The 21,066-nt window shown below is 33.7% G+C and overlaps 1 protein-coding gene across 6 annotated transcripts in view; it reads right to left on the bottom strand.

The window, feature by feature from the left end:
* Nucleotides 1-21,066, bottom strand: part of KIF20B (kinesin family member 20B) — a 74,802-nt gene that overhangs the window by 26,328 nt on the left and 27,408 nt on the right. For all 6 annotated transcript variants that reach the window (XM_022569373.2, XM_022569372.3, XM_089897904.1 and 3 more), the window contains 5 exons: nt 20,489-20,541; nt 17,397-17,550; nt 7,033-8,263; nt 6,554-6,692; nt 613-732 (listed from right to left, as the gene is read on the bottom strand). In XM_022569373.2, the coding sequence (XP_022425081.1) occupies nt 613-732; nt 6,554-6,692; nt 7,033-8,263; nt 17,397-17,550; nt 20,489-20,541 (1,697 nt within the window). The remainder of the gene's footprint in view (nt 1-612; nt 733-6,553; nt 6,693-7,032; nt 8,264-17,396; nt 17,551-20,488; nt 20,542-21,066) is intronic.

Here is a 21,066-nt window from a genome sequence, read left to right as displayed (position 1 = left end):
CCCCAGCAGTGCCGCCGCACCCTGACCAGACAACTGGGCTGGGTTTACCACCTGAGAGTTCTCACTAAGTTGTGATAAAACAAAACATTTTTAAGGCAGGATAAGGAAAAAAAAAATTTTTTTTGTTTTCAAATGTGAAGTTCTCTCTCTGCCCACCCCCTCCCCCACTTTAGTGTGCATGATGCATCTGCATTAACCCTTCCTTAGAAGACACAGGAATGCCTGCTGGATTGTAAAGAGCTATTTTCTCCTGGTGCCAGCAAGATAACGCTTTAGGAGATAACCTTCCTTCTTATGGTGAAAGGGGCCATGACTACCCACTACTCCCTTTGTACTGCAGATCTGGATTGTGTAAACTGTCAACAATATACCGTTTGATGTGCAACCCTTTGTCTCAAAAGGTATGTAAAGCCTGCTTTGGCCTCTAATGAGTAGAACACTCTTAAGAGCTTTCTGAAAGACTGTCTCCCAGGTTATAACCCTCAGATTGGCTCAAATAAAACTATCCATTTCTTACTTAAAAAAAAACAAACAAGAACGGATACATTTAATTAAACACTAAAATATACCAACAGAATCTACTAAAATCACCTTTAAAAACAAAACTGTTACCTTAAGTTGCTGAATGGTTCGCTGTTTCATATCTATTTCCTGAGAACACTGGTTTTTCTTTTTCTCCAGTTCATTAATTTTAATCCTCAACAATTTCTCCTCATCACGCATTACAGATACCTACAAAGTAATAAATCAAATTAAATATTTCTAGAAATACGAATTGCTTTTTGTTTAAGATTCATGGCCACTCGTTCAAAGATTCATGTCCTTTAAATCACGTGAGAAAAATTACAGATTCTAACATACATGATATGGCTTCAAATTATCAGAAAATTTCTTGATGATATGGCTTCAGATTATCAGAAAATTTCCTGATACTCCAAGGGAGATACATATGAAGAGGCCATTTTCTTTTTACAATATTTTAAGACTCTCAAACCCTGTAAGTGCTCTCAAAAAAGAAACAACATAGACCCTTGCATGCAACAGCAAAATCATTATCATGGAAAAATCAATAGAGATACTCTAGGGGAAAAACACTGGCTCTGATTTCCAAGATCTATTAAGTAATGTGATCCAGTAATATAAGAAATACTTCAAAAGCTAATAATGGCACATAGAGAATGAAAATGGAACAATTACAAGATCAAAAGGTACCCATGCAAGTGAAGGTCAATTGATTTTTGGTATTACTGGTAATTTAATTCTATAAACCTATTAAAGAAATAAAAAAGCACTATGATTAGTATGCAAATCTTAGAGGAGAGGAGGAGAGAGGAGGGGAAAGGGAAGGGGATGGGAGGAGAGATAGCAGGTAATCTATGTACACCTTTAGGCCAATTTCCATGATACCAATCCTAGAGATCTCAAAAGCTGAAGGAAGTTAATTGAACAAAGTTCCCCTTCATAAAAAGCATGGTATCTCCAAACTTTTTATAATAATAAAATAATAAAAATAAATAATAATAAAATAATAGTAGTTCTGAGGGGTTTGGTTTCAGGTGATTTTTACACTTCTTTTTAGGCTTTTTGTATATTCCAAATTTACTACAATAAATATATATTCCTTTTATAATCATACATTAATAATATTTATTTTTATTGGCTTATTTTGTTCAAAAATATGGGACTTCCAGTAATAAACACCATCTTCATCAATTTTACAGATATAAACTGTCTGCCAATAAAGTACAGAAACTACGTGTTGCACCAAGATGCACATAAGGACTGCTTCAGTTTCCATCCTGGCTCTAACATTTACTGGCCAAGTGAACTTGGACAAGTTCTCTCTCAATGCCTACTTCCTTAGTCATAAAATGGAAGTTAAAAAAATGCCTATCCCTAATATTTGTGTGAAAATTAAATGAGATGATACATGTAAACTCAGAACAACCAATCCAGACTAAGCTTCTATTATTATTAGCATTGACATCATACATTGTTTATTTTGAAAAACAGAAAACACTATTAATACCCACCCTTAGAGGAATGTTAAATAGTCATCTATACAATAAAACATTACTTAAAAAGAGATACCTAAATTCTGCTATAAAAAAATCTTAAAATTATAATATATTTTTAAAGGAATTATGTATATATAGTTGATCCCATTTATAAAAATAAAACCATACAAGCACTATTTACATATATTTATTATGTAAAATGCATATAAAAAGATCTAAAAGAACACAGAAGGACCGACTGTCAAGAGTGGTCATATTTAAGAAGAGAAAAATGAGACTGGGGAGAAGGCTTTCACTTTTACCTTCATTTCTTAAAAAATATTTCCTGGGCTTCCCTAGTGGTTCAGTGGTTAAGAAGCCGCCTGCCAATGCAGGGGACACAGGTTTGAGCCCTGGTCCAGGAAGATCCCACATGCCGTGGAGCAACTAAGCCCGTGAGCCACTTTGCACTCTAGAGCCCGCGAGCCATGACTCCTGAGCCCGTAAGCCACAGCTCCTGAAGCCTGCATGCCTAGAGCCCATGCTCTGCAACAAGAGAAGCCACCGCAATGAGAAGCCCATGCACCGCAACACAGAGTAGCCCCTGCTCGCCGCAACTAGAGAAAGCCTGCGTGCAGCAAGGAAGACCCAACGCAGCCAAAAATACATAAATTAATTTTTTAAAAATTTCCTAATAATGTATTATAATGAAAAGTTTTTAATTGGAAAAATAAGCCATTTTTAAAGAACTGAGTAACTGGCTCCATATGAACACAAGTCAATTATACCATGTTTGATAATGCTTACTGATCATCATGGTGTTCAGAAATAGTATCTTAAACCAGGAAGTTTCTATACTCCAAGAATCTTCAGCCAGGATATCACTTAACAGAAATAAACAACCTATATTACAACAATCTAAAACAAAAAACATTTTAAGAGGACTTCCCTGGTGGTGCAGTGGTTAAGAATAAGCCTGTCAATGCAGGGGACACGGGTTCGATCCCTGGTCCGGGAAGATCCCACATGCCGCAGAACAACTAAGCCCGTGTGCCACAACTACTGAGCCTGCGCTCTAGAGCCCGTGAGCCACAACTACTGAGCCCGCGTGCCTAGAGCCCGAGCTCTGCAACAAGAGAAGCCACTGCAATGAGAAGCCCACGTACCGCAACGAACAGTAGCCCCCGCTCACCACAACTATAGAGAAAGCCCATGCGCAGCAATGAAGACCCAACACAGCCCCCCAAAAAATTTTTTTTAAATAGATCAGAAAAGACAAAGGAATGGTGTTCTAGCCTATCCTGTAGTAAAGTCAAGAGAGGCAGACCAGATCTCACAATCAGTAATTCAAAATCAAACTACACAGGCCTTGCTCATACATTACATTTGATAGAAATGAGGAAAATGTATGAAGGCTTAAATACAGCCTAATGGTTATTTCCTTATTTGTTTTGTTGAGGATACTATGAACAACATATGGACTGATAATAGGAATGTAAATCCAAAGTTCCCTCTGGACTACTTAGCTAAGTGAAAGGAACCTAACAAAAGGCAATAAGGTGCATAGGGCTAGGACGGCAGTTTATATTTTGGAGTAATTTAATCCATTTACCTGTCATTTGCCCAGAATTTATAAAGCTTTCAAGCCTGTCTACCACCTATAGGAACTCTAGTCTTGATCCTGAGGTGTTAAAAACGAAATGTCATTCGAAATTTATTTTACAAGTTTAGAATCTACACTAGATCCAAAGGTAAGTAATTTATATCCAATGAGGGGAGAAACAAAGGCTGCCCTGGCCAAAATTACATTCCTAGAAAGCAAACAATTCAGGCTTCTGAATGACAAACAAGTGCTTTTCCAAATTATGATTTTTAACTTGCTGATCTGACTAAACATTTTCCTATGCCTAATTACAGTTTAGGTCGTCTTTACTGTCTTACATTTCTAATCTAGTCCACTTTGAAATACTTGTTGTGTGGCCTAGAAACTTTCTGTGTATAATTATCAGAAACAACATATATTTTGCATTTTATCTATGGTGGTATTTTTTGGATTTTTCTTCCATTAATCAAAAATTGTATAACTAAATACAGTAGAATAGATAACTAAATTGTATAGTCACACGTGGAGTATTACACAGCAGTGAAAGTGATTAATTATAACCATACATAAATGTCAGGAATATGATGTGAAAATGCTCAGAACACGACATAATGTTTAGAGATAAAAAAACAAATATGATTTAACTTATATTTTTAAAAGATTAAAAAAAGATAAACACAAAACATTCATTACAGTAAACTCAGTGGGGGTAGGAAACATAGAAAATCGATAAGACCCACAAGCATTTGTTGTATCAATATTCTTCAGACCTTACACATTTAAGTATTCTTTTGTAACTAACTCAAGGTAATGAAAAATATTTAAAATTACTTCAGCTTTTTAAAAAAGTCTAATTATGATTCAAAATCCAACAGTCATAAAAGAAAAATAAGTTGCTCCAAGGCAAAAAAAAGAACACAATCAAAATGAAGAAAAATGGCAATGTGGGGGAGAGATAGGGGGATATCTATAATTAATATCCTTCAAAAGTTAAGTTCCAGAAAATATACAAATCAATTTTCACTGCAAAGTAAAGGAGCTGCTACAGTGGAGGATTACTGGACTGAATGTCAATATTATGACGTAGAAAAAAAATATATATATATATGTGTCATCTTGGGCATGTTACTTAACTTCTTGTCTGATATGTAAAATGGGATAGTAGTAGTATTGTTGGGAAATTATGTGAGATAGTATATGTAACGTAGAGCACTTACAATGGTATATGGTTCAACCAAACACTATATATGTGTTTGCTTTCTTCATGGTATTTTACTGTGTATATGCAATATAATTAATTTAGCTAGTTTCCCATTGATCAATGTATAGCATTTTCAATTCCTCTGCTATTCCAATGTTGTTGTCAATATCCTTACATATCCATTACCACTGGCAAAAAACAAACAAACAAAAAGATAGTCTCCTTATTTTTCTCCTAAAAGATTAGCTTTTCATATTTAGATTTTCATTATGCTTATGGTTGTTTGATTTTTGTATTTGGTTTGTATTAGAAATCTATGACTATTCCCACTGCCACCCTTAAGTAAAATAAATCACCCTTAAATTAAAAAAAAAAAAGTTAATTTCCTAAGTATGTAACAAGCTCCCACAAAGCAATAATAAAAAGAAAAACAATAACCCAAACTAAAATACAATGAATATGAATATACAGACCACAGGAAAAAAAAATACAAATGAATTTTAAACCAAAAAATGTTCACTCATAATTAGAGATATGCAAGTTAGAATTATAGTTGAGATACACTATTTACATGACAAATTAGCAAATATCAAAAAAAAAATGACAGGGGCTTCCCTGGTGGCGCAGTGTTTGAGAGTCTGCCTGCCGATGCAGGAGACGTGTGGGTTCGTGCCCCGGTCCGGGAAGATCCCACATGCCACGGAGCGGCTGGGCCCGTGCGCCATGGCCGCTGAGCTTGCGCGTCCAGAGCCTGTGCTCCGCGATGGGAGAGGCCGCAGCAGTGAGAGGCCCGCGTACCGCAAAAAAACAAAAACAAACAACAAAAAAAAGATAAAATACTACTTTGTGGATAAGAGTATACAGAAAAATACTCTCTTGTTCTCATACATTAGTTCTGGTGAGTAAACTAGCATAATCTCTAAAAAGCATAATAAATATCAAAATTACAAATGTACAAACCAGTGACCCATAAATTCCACTTTTAGGAATTTATACCAAAGGAAGACTTGCAAATATTCAAAATGGCATCACTGCATGATTAACAGAAGACTGGAAATTACCTTAATTGTCCAACAATATGGGGCTGATCAATGGTAAATAAATGTTCAGAGTCATAAAAAAGAAAAAAAGCTCATTTGGAGACTCTTTATATCCTGAGATGGAAATACTGAGAGAAGAAAACCAAGGTTCACATAGTGTTTATAGGATGTTTCCATTTTTTATAGGAAGAGAAGGAAAAACAGAGGGAGGAGGGAGAAGTGAAGAGAAAAAGAAATAGTTGGTAACATCTGACGCCTTGGAGGGAAACTTGATGGCTGGGAGGCAGTTTTTTCCCTCACTATACATATTTTCATATATTTTAAATTTGGAATCATGTGATTATATTTCCTATTTTTAAATCAAATTATAATAAAAAGTTGTTACAATTGCACTACATACTCTCCTAAATACTATCTGCAAACAAAAGTTTGCTATTTACTTTTCTGGGGGGACTTGAACTTAGCAGCCCTTAAAAGAAAAAAAAAGGTTCTAATCTTACATAAGGCACATATTTTTCTTAATATTAGACATCCTTCAGTTTGTTTAATCTGACTAAATTTTCTTTTGTGAAATAACTTTTCTCATCATTTAAGAAAAATTATGGAGTTGACAAATGTTCTGGTCAACACTCAACTTAGTGTCTAAACTTGATATATAAGGAAAACAATCTTTATCATTTAAATTGGCCACACACTTTTTCAAATAACCTACCTCTTTCTGTACTTGCTCAATCTGCTTTTTGGCATCCGCCAGTTTCTCTTTCAGCTCAGCATAATCTTCTTCCTTCTTCTGAAGATCTGCTTTCAGATTCTGGGTAAGAGCAGCACTTGCAGAGAGCTCCTCTTTCAACCTAAAAAAAAATCACTTATCTATAGTGACATATCACTAATCACTTAGAATCATATGTGTGAGCTACTAATAATATACAAAATTAGATCTTTTCACAAATTTGGAATGTCCAAACCATGAAGAAATCTTTCAAGGAGGATTTCAGGAGATTTTATAAACAGATCTTTGCATATAACTTTTGGTTCCAAAGGTTTATATAAACAAAATTGAAGCTCTTCAGTCATCATACATGTTATACTTAACCAGATTAAGATATGCCCACCCAGATTCTTTAAAAGCTACACAGAAAAATCAATAAATGTTTTCCATATTTTCAAACATTTTAATAACTTTTAGCTTACTTTTCTGTTTCTTGCCAGTTTGTTTCTTTTTCTTCTTCCTTTAATTGAAGTGAATGCTTTGCATCTTGCAAATTGTTTGTTAATTTTGTGATTTCTTCTTTCAATTTGACTTCCCTTTCACTTAAATCTTTGGCGTTTTTGATAGAATCTTGAAGATTTGCTTGAAATTCCTTCAGATTTCTTTCTTGCTTTAAAATGATAGATTCCTTATCCATAATTTCTTGTTCTAACTTGGCTGAACGGCTACATTCATCTTTCTGAGTTTCTAACATTGCTTCAAGTTCCTTTATTTTCACCTTATAGCAAGTAACATCTTGTGTAAGTTCTGAAAGTGCTCTCTTTCCTTCAACTACATGCTGTACTTGAATATCAAGACCAACAGTTTTTTCTCGCAATTCTTCCTTCATCTGCTGTATAAGACTTTCTTTTTCTTTTAGTAGATCTTTTTTCTCCCTCTCCTCCGTTTTTAGTCTATTGTTTGCATCTTTACAGTCTTTTACTTCTGCCTGTAATTTTTCAATTTGTTCTTCCAGTTCCTGGATCTGATGTCTTTTTTTGGAGGAACTCTTTACAATCTCCTTACATTCTTCCCAAATGGCTTCAACAGTAGAGTGGAAAGACCTTTCCCTACCAAGTTCTTGAATACCATTTTCTTTAACTTGCTTACTTATCAAATAATCATTATCCAAAAGATGTAACTGTGTATTCGGCAAATTATCCTCTTGAGAACCATTTGACAGATCCCTGAGATTGAGTAAATCTATGTTTGAGATCTCAGAAACTGAATCAAGTGTACGCAATTCATCTATTTTTGCTTGCATTAATTTTATTTGTGAAACATTATTTGTGATGTTTCTTCTAGCAGTTTCTATCTCCTTTGACAATTTCATGATCCTCTCCTCCTGTTCTTGATTTATACCTCTCTGAACATGTAATTCAGAAATCGCATTGTCATAATTCGACTGAATTTGTTGGACCTCTACACTAAAACTACAACTCTTTTTTTCAGAAGAAGAGAGTTCCTGCTGCAAACTGACAATCTGTTTATTTAATTCTGCTTTTTCTTCCTTTTCATTTTTAAGTTCGTTCTCAACAATGAGTAAACGTGTTTTCAGCTCTTCATTATTTTCTTGTAAAACTCTAATGTTTTCCTCATCTTCTGAAATGCTCTCTTGCATTTCTTCACTTTTCTTTTGGTTTTCAGTGATGGTTGGACTAACATGTGTAGGTCCTTTAAAAACAAAAAAAAATTATTATTAATCTAGCAAACCTTAATAAAAATCAAAAAGTTACCATATAAGCCAATATTCAAACATAGGAAACATATGAAAGCACACTTTTAATGAAAAACAGAAATAAGCTATTGAGTAAAAAAGAAAAATCAGGCTGCAAAACATACATAGCATACACCAATTTATGTAAAAATTGTAGTTCCATTAAGTCACAGCAAAAAAGTTAGCAAAGGATGTGCAAGAAAATCCTGGTAACTACTTCTGAGTGGGATTACTAGTTACTTCTACTTTCTTTTTATAGCTTTTATGTTATTTAAATTGTCTACTACAAATCTTTCTTATTACTATGAGATAGAAGGTAGGGAATTATACCCTAAGGCAGACTAAAGAACAGTCTTGAAGTACAATTATACTATAGATCTACTAAATTAGTGATTTGCAAACTGAGTACCTGATACTTTCACAGGTAAAATTAGGAGAAAAATGGTTAAATTTATGCCAAGTCTAATGTAGCCCTACCCTTCACTAGCTGCATAACTGTCAATAAACTGCTTGACCCCATGGCTGCTTCCTCAAATGTAAAATGGAAAATAATAGCAATAATACCACCTATCTCAGAGTTATTGTGAAGATCAAGATAATCAATGAACTTAGAACACTGTGTTTGGGATATAGTTAGATATTATTAGAAACTGAAAATCTGTACAGAAGAGTTCAGCTAATTAAAAATAAATAAAAGTTTGTCTTTTTCAGGCTTAATATCTACATTTCTAAAATAAGGATATTTCTGCACTACTTACTACAGGATAGTGGTAAGAGGGCCAAATAAGTTAATATATAATGTATGTTAAAGCATTCTGTGAATGTTATATAAGTACAAGAACATAGTTGGTATAGATTAAACTATGTCCAGAGAAGGTGCACTATTAGCTAAAACTTAATTCTTAATATTTGACAAATTAACTCATCTCACACAACTGTCCAGTATAAACTATGTTCAAATTTTTCTCACAGATTACATGATTAACTCTTGAAACATAATTCTCAATTCTCCAGATACACAAATTTATCTTTTTATGTCTTCATACAATTTCCATTGATATAATAACTGATCTGATGAGTGTCTCATATCCTAGGAAAATTACTTCAAAACATATAAGAATCTGATGCTTTGGTTTTTAAATTTTTTTCCTGTTCTATTTCACTTCATGGTTTGATGTTTATATGTGTGAACTTTATATACACAACTCTAATACAATTTTTATGAATTTTCTACACAATACTGTACTGATATAATCAACTCAACATGTCCTTTGACCTTCATTCACTCCCCCACTGGCCACTTATCTGTCAATTTTACCTATATTTTTATTTGGTAGTCTCACTAAGCACGTTGAGAATCAAATTCCTCATGCTTAAAGGCCCCAGATATAATATGAAATCCATAAGAGCAGAAGACAGTTATAAGGGAGAGGTGGACTGAAATTCTCCTCACTAAGAAACCTGTTACTTTTAGTTGGTAACTGTCCAATGAATCTTTAAAAAGTGTGTTTTATAGTTTTCTTTTTAGTGTGTGCCACCATATTATACTATGCATCTGAGCACATTAGATTATACTGAAATAATATGTTTACTTGTCACTCTCATTTACTAGATTCCAAACTTCCTGACAGCAGACTCTCTGTGTCTAATGCATCTTTATATACATGAACAATAATCCTAAATGAATTTTTTAAAATATTTATTTATTTGTTTTGGCTGTGCCAGGTCTTATTTGCAGCATGCAGGCTTCTTAGTTGCGGCATGTGGGGCTTCTTAGTTGCAGCATGCGGACTCTTAGTTGCAGCATGCATGCAGGATCTAGTTCACTGACCAGGGATTGAACCCAGGCCCCCTGCATTGGGACTGCAGTCTTACCCACTGGACCACCATGGAGGTCCCCGTAAATGAATTATTTTTGAAATTTAGCTACATAGCTTATGTCCTCCTTTTCTATCTCTAAGATGTATCATTATATCAGAAAAACATAACTTTTGTCATCAGTAAACTATTCTGGTTCTAGATATGTGCAAATTTATAATCTAACATGCCTCAGTTATATTAACTTGGTTACTTTAGTGCAATTTTATGTTTTAAATTTTAAGCTGTTCTCTTTACAGCGCCTTTTTTATAACAGTGGTTCTCTAGTTTTAGAGAATTGGCAAAAGAGCTTATAATACAGATTCCTGAGAACAAATACCAAACATACTGACTTGATAAATCTGGAATGTATTGTACACGCAAACACTTTGAGGGTACATGCACACTACTCCAGGAATCTATTTTTCTAAATTTCTGGAAGACCTTGATAGTCACCCGTGTAATAACATTTAGGATCTTAACATATCAGTTTGCTTCATTACTAAGCCCCTATACGGCAGCCCTACATGTAACTGTTCCATAAGAGATAAATGTCAAATATCACATAGTAATGACATACAAGCCCTTAAGTTTTTCCTCCTGTCTGTGGCAGGCTCTCATGAAGCCTAGATGAGAGATAATAGTACCCTATGTAATGAATCTGTTCAATTAAGAAGGCATCTTCAAGATCATAAAAAGATATTTAAAATTAAATCTACTATCCTACATACAAATAGGTTTCTATCTTCCTATATGCTAATCACAGTTGACATTGTGAGAAAAATAAAGAAAAAGCACAAGCATTTATGAAAGGTCTTTCAGATACTATTATATAATGTGGGGGAAAAAACTTAAGTGACTGTACAAGATTTTTAATCTTATGACCCCATTTGATAAATTAAAATCACAGCTCTCTCCCAGCATTACCCAGATAAAAAAACTAGGCAAGGACACTAGAAAAAAGAAAATTACAGGTCAATATCACTGATGAACATAGATGGAAACATCCTCAACAAAATATCAGCAAATCGAATTCAACAGCACATTAAAGGGATCACACACCATGATCAAGGGGGATTTATCCCAGAGATGCAAGGATAGTTCAATATATGCAAATCAGTAAATGTGATATACTCTATTAATAAAATGAAGAATAAAAATCAAATGATCACTTCACTAGCTGCAGAAAGAGTATTTAACAAAATTCAACATCCTTCATGATAAACACTCTCAACAGACTGGAGAGGGAACATACCTCTACATAATAAAAGCCATATATGACAAACCCACAGCTAATGTCATCCTCAACCATGAAAACCTGAAAGCTTTTCCTCTAAGATCAAGAACAAAACAAGTATGTCCACTCTCACCATTTCTATTTAACATTAGTACTGGAAATCTGAGCCAGAGAATCAGGCAAGAAAAAGAAACAAACTGTATCCAGATTGGCAAGGAAGAAGTAAAACTGTCTGTTTACAGATGACAGAATTTTATATTATAGAAAATCCTAAAGACGCCACCAGAAAACCTTTAGAATACAGAAATTCACTAAAGTTGGAAGATACAAAATCAATATACAAGAAACACTATACAAAACAAAAAACTGTACACTAACAACAAACTATCAGAAAGAGAAAATAAGAAAAGAAAACCTATTTACAATAGCATAAAAAAGAATAAAATATTTAGGAATAACTTTAACCAAGGTGGTGAAAACCTCTACACTGAAAACTATAAAACACTGGTGAAAGAGAATGAAAAAAGACATACAAAATAAGGAAAGATATTCCATGTTCATGGATTAGAAGAATTAATATTGTTAAAATGTCCATATTACCCAAAGTAATCTACAAGTTCAATTCAATACCTATCAAATTTCCAATGGCATTTTTCACAGAAATAGAACAGCAATCTAAAAATTCACATGGAACCACAAAAGACCCGAATAGCAAAAGCAATCTTGAGAAAGAACAAGGTTGGAGGCATTATACTTTCTAATTTCAACTATACTATAAAGCTACAGTAATCAAAACAGTATGATACTGGCATAAAACCAGATTCATAGACCAATGAAATAGTTTCAAAAGCCCAAAATTAAACCCACACACATATGTCCAACTTATTTAACAAGAAAGCCAAGAATACTCAATGGAAAAGGACAGTCTCTTCAATATTGTGTTGGGAAAACTGGATATCCACATGCAAAAGAATGAAATTGAACTCCTATCTTACTCCACTTATAAAAATTAACTCAAAATGGATGAAGGACTTAAAACATAGCACCTGAAACCATAAAACTCCTAGAAGAAAACATAGGGGAAAAGCTCCTTGACACTGGACTAGGCAACAGGTTTTAGATATTACACCAAAAGCAAAAAATAAATAAGTGAAACTATATCAAACTAAAAAGCTTCTACACAGCAAATGAATCAGTCAACAAAATGAAAAGGCAACCCGTGGAATGGGAGAAAATATTTGCAAACCGTTTATCTGACAAGGGGTTAATATCCAAAATATATAGGGAACTCATACAACTCAACAACCAAAAAACCAAACAATCCAATTTAAAAATGGGCAGAGAAACTAAACAGACACTTTTCCAAAGAAGACATACAAATAGTCAACAGGTACAGGAAAAGGTGTTCAACATCATTAATCACTAGGGAAATGCAAATCAAAACTACAGTGAGATATCACTTAACACTTGTTAGGATGTCTATTATCAAAAAGAGATAACAAATGCTGGCAAGGATGAGGGGAGAAGGGAATCTGCACACAGTTGATGGGAATATAAAGTAGTACAACCACTAGAAAAACAGTATAAAGGTTCCTCAAAAAATTAAATATAGAACTATCTTATGAGCTAACGATCCCACTTCTGAGTATATATCCAAAGGAAATGAAATTACTATCTCAAAGTTCATGCAAGTTCATGCTCTATGTTCATTGCAACATTTTTTACAATAGCCAGGACATGGAAACAACCTAAGTGTCCGTGGATGGATGTATGGATTTTTTAAAATGTGGAATAAATATGTATACAATGGAATATTATTATTCAGCCTAAATAAGAAGGAAATCCTGCCATTTGCAATGACATGGATGAACCTGGAGGGCATTATGTGAAATAAGTGAAATAAGCCACACAGAGAAAGAAAAATATTGTGTGGTATCAATACGAGGAGAAAAAAGATCCAACTCATAGAAACAGAGAGTAGAACAGTGGTTGTCAGGGGATGAGGGGTGATGGAAATAGGGAGAGGCTTGTAAAAGGGTATAATTTTTCAGTTTAAGATGAATAAGGTCATAGGATCTAAGTATAATACGGTGACTATAATTGATAACATTGTATTGTATAACTGAAATTTGCCTAGAGAGTATAACTTAACTGTTCTCACCAAAAAAGAAAAAAGAGGGGGAAAATAGGTGAATAAGTGAGGTGACAGATGTATTAATTAATGGTGATAAGGTGGGAAACTTTTCACAATGTATATCAAATCATGTTAAACATTTTAAATATATTACAAAATTATTGGTCAATTGTACCTCAATAAGGCTGAGAAAAAAATCCCAGTCCTCTCAAGATACTGATGTCCCCAGTGAGAGTATCCCCTCACCCCAAAAATCACTATATAATCTGGAAATCTCACCTCCCTACTCCATCCAAGAATTTATCCAGTTTTACATTCAGTAGTATACATGTAAAAGCAAGTTTTATTTGTAAGTTTCCATTTTTCAAATACAATCCATATTCTTTTCCTTCACCGGATTGTTTAAATGCTCTTGGGCAGCAGTAATTATGTAATCCCATAATAGGATTCCAAGATCTCTTTAACAGACTAACTTTAAAAGCTCACTGGACAAGGTTTTACTACCTATAACTTACATTGTCTCTTCTGCCTCAAAAAGGACAGGAAAAACATGGCATTACCCCTGCTCTATAGCCTGCTTTCTGAAAAGCTGTTGAGTTTATTTTTGATGATTTTCCTATGTTTGTACTTACATTTTCCTAATTTAGTTCCTTCAGTTTATTCTAAGGATTCCATCTACTCTGGAGACTTAGAGATTTACCCCTATTTATGTTTACAACAAACTTGCCCATTTACTCTTATGAATTTTTAAAAATAATGTTCAACCAGTGCATTATTTTTATCAGATTGTCTCCTAACATCTTACAAAGCTGTGGCAAGTCATCCCAAAGTGGAATAACTGGCTTTTCCACTGATTCATACCTCTGTTCTACTTTCCCTTTAAGTAATTCTGAACTTATGATGTAATTTTCTCACCTATGACTTCATCAGTGGAAATGACTAATGCTTTTGCCCTTTAAGAAGACAAGTTATAAAGATGTCTGAACCCTTTATCAGGAGAGAAAGATGGGATCTAAGCAAGTTAAAAATGACAACAATCAGAAATTCAGAGCTCACAAATAAATCCTGAATATCCTGAGAAGAGATTTGGGTCATGCATACTATATGGATATAGTCCCTAAACCCTGAAGTGAATTACAGTAAGTGCAATAAAGCTTTTGTGATCAAGTAATGTTGTTCTCTTAATTTTACTATATTTCAGTAACTAGGATAGGACTTCCCTGGTGGTGCAGTGGTTAAGAATCCGCCTGCCAATGCAGCAGACACAGGTTCAAGCCCTGGTCCAGGAAGATCCCACATGCCGTGGAGCAATTAAGCCCGTGTGCCACAACTACTGAAGCCTACGCGCCTAGACCCTGTGCTCCGCAACAAGCCACCGCAATGAGAAGCCCACGCACCACAACTAGAGAAAGCATGCGCACAGCGACAAAGACCCAATGCAGCCAAAAATAAATAAATAAATTTATTTAAAAAAAAAATAACTAGGATAATTACATAAGGTACTTCAGAAAATTTGTTTTGCACCTGATTTTCTTGTTCAGATATTCATATTATTCTTTCAGAAATTTTTATGTTTTATATCAAAAGATTCATAGAACATATTCAGAACAGCCTTGTCAGTGAGAAATTAAAGCATTAGTCTAGCAATAAAGATGAAATAGGTTTTACTGTATATAAACCTAATATAGGTTAACATAAAAAGTAAACATAAATAGAAAGATAATTACTTTAATTCAATATTTCTATCACATTCAACCTATACATATACTGCTTACCTATATTTTGCTACAAAAATTAGTTCTGGTTGAAAAGTTACAGGTAAGCAGATTGTAGCATATCTCTGGTTTGTCTCCTTTATCACTATTCTGAAGGCTTATTTCTTGAACCGTTTACATGGTTATCAGCTTCCCAAAATACAGATACATTGACCTCAAACAAGTAAATTCACTTTCATAGGGAAATGGCTTTGCATTCCCTTTAAGAACAGAAAACATACATTCAGTAAAACTATCAACCCCCTAATCCTATCCTAGTACTTATAAGGAGTCACATATTTTGTTCTGGAGATTTTTTTTAGTAGCAGGTAGAGGGGAAGAAGGGTGGCTATAGCTACAATTTTATGATCCTTTATGTAGTCCCTTTAGTCTCTAACAACAAATAATCGAGAAATAGCCACAGTGGTTACGAATTTAAGGAGGAAAAAAAAATACTTTGTTACCTAAACTTACTTAAATCTACCCATATCCAAATTATTTGTCACTGACAACTAGAGTTATTATACAATCACCTTCTTCATGAATGGGTTACCCTTAGGATTAGTCATACCACGTAGATCACTCGCTTCTGCCAACTTTCACTTCCACTTCCTAGTGATCTACTGTTCCTGCATTCTCAAGTACCCTATATTCTCAACTACTCTGTGGCACCGATCAAGGTGAAAAACTAGAGGAACAGTGCTATGGAAATCATAACAAGGTTATATGCCCTGTAGCTAAGGTACCACTCCTTCAATGATAACAGAAGGTGACCATGCATATTAGTTTCAATCTATTAGCTCACACTTTATTGGATTAATATATCTAGTGCTATATTATCCTTTAAGTTATCTACTTTTGAAAACATTAATTTTACTGAGGTTCTATGAGGTGTTTATTATATTGTTGTATTACCCAATTGTTTTTATTCTTAACAACCTCAGGAGTCAGGTATATTTAACTTATTTTACTAATGACCAAAGAAAGACTTAATTTATCCATTTTTCTCAAGGTGAAGCAGCTAACTAGGTTTCTTTGGGTTTTTTTTGGTTCATAATTCATAATATATTATTACTCATAAATATTAATAACATTCTAAATCCATCTTTTAAAAAAATTTTATTGGGGTGTAGTCGCTTTACAATGTTGTGTTAGTTTATACTGTACAGCAAAGTGAATCAGCTATAGATGTATACATATATCCCCTCTTTTTTGGATTTCCTTCTCATTTAGGTCACCACAGAGCATCGAGTAGAGTTCCCTGTGCTATACAGTAGGTTCTCATTAGTTATGTGTTTTATATATATAGTATCAGTAGTGTATATATGTCAGTCCCAATCTCCCAATTCATCCCACACACCTCTTCCCCCTTGGTATCCATATGTTTGTTCTCTGCGTCTGTGTTTCTATTTCTGCTTTGTAAATGAGATCGTCTATAGCAATTTTTTCAGATTCTGCATATATGCATTAATATACGAGATCTGTTTTTCTCTTTCTGCTAGTTAGGTTTCTAAAGCTAATGCACCTTCTCTTAGAAAGGCCTCCCTCCCTGTATCAGACTGTAAAAGTTTTCCAAAAGACAGAATGAATAGCTTAGAGACAAGGTGAAAGCTGCCATGTTCTTCCATATAACCAGGGATGTATAGTATAGAGAAGCATGTGCCCACTTTTTTTTTTAGTAATTTCATAGAAAACAAAACTTGACCACATTTGTCTTTAGTAATGTTTAGCTCAAAGTCTTACTGTCAAATGGCTTTTTCTTCAAATGAAAAAACAATGTGGAGAAATTCTGGCAGAAAATGTACTATAATCATGAAGATGAAAGTGATGACTTTTAACTACTATAGGCACAGAAGTAAAAGAATTATTGTCATGTTAAAGTGATAAAAGCACAATATCTAAAAACATACTTATTAAAATAAAGGCAGCTTTAAATATACCCATCCTCTAGACAGTTTATAACATGTTAGTGTAAAACTTAGGGACATTTATATTTTCTCAGTTTTTTTTTCCTTAGATAAGTAAATTTCCTTCTCTTTACAACTCTTCTGTTTCCTGGTTTAGGAGTTAGCTTTCTTAAAAGCCTCCTGCTAGCAGCTGAAGAGTACCTTTCTTTGCTGGTGGTTCATCTTGTTGAAGTTCAATTTCATTTAATCTTTTTCTTCCTGAATAGGTTTTAGTTTTGCTGTCCTTAGACATTTCAATCATTTCATTACAAACCAATTTATTGTTTATTATTAAAGTAGATGTACCAGCATTGTCCTAAAGTAAAATAAATTAAAATTAGTTCACATATAGAAAGCTATAATACATTTAAGAACTATATAAATTATGATTCAATACTGTATCATAAAAATTTTATTTTCAAGTTTATTGAAACATTTTCTAAGTTATTTCTTAAATCTCACCCTAAAATAACCAATGACTCTAGGAAGTGAGCAATATTAACTAACTTGTACACTCACTAAGGACAAAAAAAAACTTGTTAAGTGTGTAGTTTCACCCCGATACTAAAAACAAATTCATCTTTAGATTTTCTATGGGAATCAGGTGGGTTAGAGACTTATTTACAGATAACCACAGAACCCTAAAACACTTACCCTAAGTCATAAACAAAATGTGCTTTGAAAAGAAACGTATGAAAACACTATGACAAAATTGTTTCTTATAGGTGCTTTTACTTAAAATCTTGAGTAATCTTGAGTAACTGGAGAAACTCATCAATTGTTTTACAACCAAAGCTTCTCAAAGTAACAATGTCTTTGTTAGTTTGTTCACAAGTCGCAGAAAAGGTTCTAGCCTTAGCTTCTAGCTTATGTATATCAAAGATACACAGTCTACACACTGCTTTAAAAGTGAACTCCTAGCACTACCTCCCATGACACCACCTTCAGAGCTCCGGTGGCAACATGCATCCGTGAGCCTACCCCTGGGCTGCCTACCCGAGGCCCACCTCTACCCACAGTCCTATATATGAGTCGAGCAAACAGGATGTCTCTGGGCCTTTGTCCCCAGTGGGCTGGACAAAGGGCTGCCTGCCAACCTGGCTCCATCAACCCTTCATGACCAAATGATAGCTGGCAAGCTCTGCTACCCAGTCCCTCTGCTGCTACCTCCCACCCTACCATCTGGCAAAGGATGGACCCTCTTCTGTGCATTGACTACCTGTGGAAATGTGACCAAGTAGTGTGAAATGCATGTTTAGCAAATGTTAGGTACTGTATTTGAACCAATAAATGTGAATCCTTCTGCACGTGGAAACAAACAAAAAAAAAAAACAAAAAAAAATGAGCTCCTAGTTTATCTAGATGATAAAAGCCATTTAGATTTTTATTTTTTAAGGCAAAGACTATGCCTCCCTAAAAGGACAGCAGAAGAAAAGGTACCCAGAAAGAGGAAGGGTGAAACCTCAGCAGTTAAGTGTATGTTTATAAAGTAATTAAAAGTATGGTAAAGGCAGAGATTTTTTTAAAAGCAGAGATTAATTAAATCCCTACATACTGGTAGCAATCCATTTTTTGGGGAAAAAAAAACTATATGAGAAAACAAAACATCATTTTACATCGTAAAATCAGCAAACGTTCTTAAGAGATATAGATAAAATGACTTTAAGTCAAAAAGTAATGCATTATTAAAAAAAAGCAAAGTCTTTTTAGATATCCCTAAACAAAGGATATCATGAAGAACAACCTCCATGCTTTTTCACAATTAGTCTCTTGGTGTCGCTGATAAATGACAAAATCCTGGGGTAGAGGGATCAGACCTCTGACAAACTTTGAGTTTTCAAACAGACCATGACAATTTCAAGTTGTCTCCTCTTCCACTCTCAGACCTATCATAATCACCTAGTCATTTTTTTCCTCCTTCAAATTATACAATCTTCACCAAGAAAATCCATCCTCCACAAATCTCAGTTATTCAAAGTAATGTTTTCTGCCTAGGGTATGCTTGGTAGGAAGGATGCTAAAGAACCATGCAAAACAAACTTTTAATCATTAAAAGAGTCTGCTTTCAAAACAACCTTTGGAACAGTGACCCTAGATCAACAGTTAATCAACACCATGAGGTTAAGTTCTCTTAACCCTAGGCAAGTTATCTGACACCTCCATAAAAATAAAAAATAACAGTATCTACAGCATAAGATTGTTCTGAGATTTAAACAAGTAAATATATGTAAAGAACTTAAGAGTTCATAGTAAATGTTCTATAAAAATGGATATATATAAAAGTCTCAAAGAGCTACCAGCCAAGTTGGTTTTGTTTTGTTTTTGATGTAGGAGAGACATTATGGGGTACTACTGTACTTTCTACTTTACATACTTTAATATAGCTGAATTTTTACAACTAGCAGCTATTTTTGTAACTAGAAAAAATAAAGGAAAAGGAAAAGATCATGAATTGTGTAAACAATAGCTGTAATGTCTTGTACTAAGTACATTATTTTGGTTACCTTTTTAAGTACTGGGCATTAGATACCAAGATCCTGAATTATTTATATCTGATCATATCTTAAAATATTCAGCTCTTTAGAAGGACAAATGTAAGTTAAGAGAAGGTCAGGAAAAATATTAAGCTTAGAATTTTAAATTCACTTCACCTCTATGTCTACCTGCAATTTCATATTTATATCTATCAATGTCAAATTCATCTACAACCATTTAGAGTAATTATCTGATATGAAGGTACAAAGTGCTAGAGATTTTCAGGATTCCAATGCTGCACACTGCTCAGGCCATATCCTAAATTTTAAAACACTCAGTAACTTCAGACAAAATAAACACCATTTAAATATATCTAACCAACACAATAAACCTAGTAAAAGAATGACATAGATCTGTATGTGCTGCCATAGAATTATCTCTAAGATGTCTTCTAAGGGAAGAAAGCAAGACACAGAACTACAATCCCATTTGTACAAATTTTTTTAAAAGTGTGTTTGTTTCATATATATATATATATATATATATATACACACACACACACACACATAAATCTTTTCTGGAAAGACTAAAGAAACTTTCCAGAGGCCATCTTCGGAAAGAGGTATGAGGGTGAAGGCATTTATGCTCATCAATTTTTTTTATCACATTCATTTATTACTTTATTTTTAAAATAGACGTACCTAGTCATAATTCATGCTGCTTATTTTACTTAATTATTAATTTCCTTATCAAGACAAAATAAAACTTAAAAGTATTACCTTAATAGATTTCTCAAGCTCTTGAACCAATGAATTTAAATTAATTTCTGATTCTGAAAAAATAAGAATATTAAAAATGAATATCTAAGCACCTAAAAAAATATATCACTGAATAATCATGAAACATAAGCTGCTATAGTAGACGCTTTATTGTTATACTCAGGAAAAAGAATTTTCACAGCACTAGAAGCACACAAGCACTTAGCTACAAATTCTACCACCAGAGAGTAATGTTTCTGAAAAAGCCACTTTCAAAACTCAGGGTAAAAATGAAACACGTATGCTCAATAGTAAAAAATTTCTGGTATAATGTCAGAAAGGAATTAGCTGGTACCTTTCTGATACACTTCAGAATGAGACATCACTTACCTGTTATTTTCCACCCATCTTGTTTCACACAGAAAAGGGCCGAGTATTTCATCTAACACTTGAAACTCAGATGTGACAAACCATATATATATATATATATATATATATATATATATATATTTATATTTATATTTAAGTAAATATATAATATATATATAAACAAAATTTACAGCTTTACAGTTTCCTATGAGATTTCTTAATTTGCTGAT

This window comes from Delphinapterus leucas, chromosome 16, assembly GCF_059928025.1.
Source record: "Delphinapterus leucas isolate spDelLeu-1000000601 "Yukka" chromosome 16, BTC_Dleu_Yukka2, whole genome shotgun sequence".
Lineage (NCBI taxonomy): Eukaryota > Metazoa > Chordata > Mammalia > Artiodactyla > Monodontidae > Delphinapterus > Delphinapterus leucas.
The sequence above is the reverse complement of the archived record's forward strand: the minus strand, read 5'-3'. Positions and strand labels throughout refer to the sequence as shown.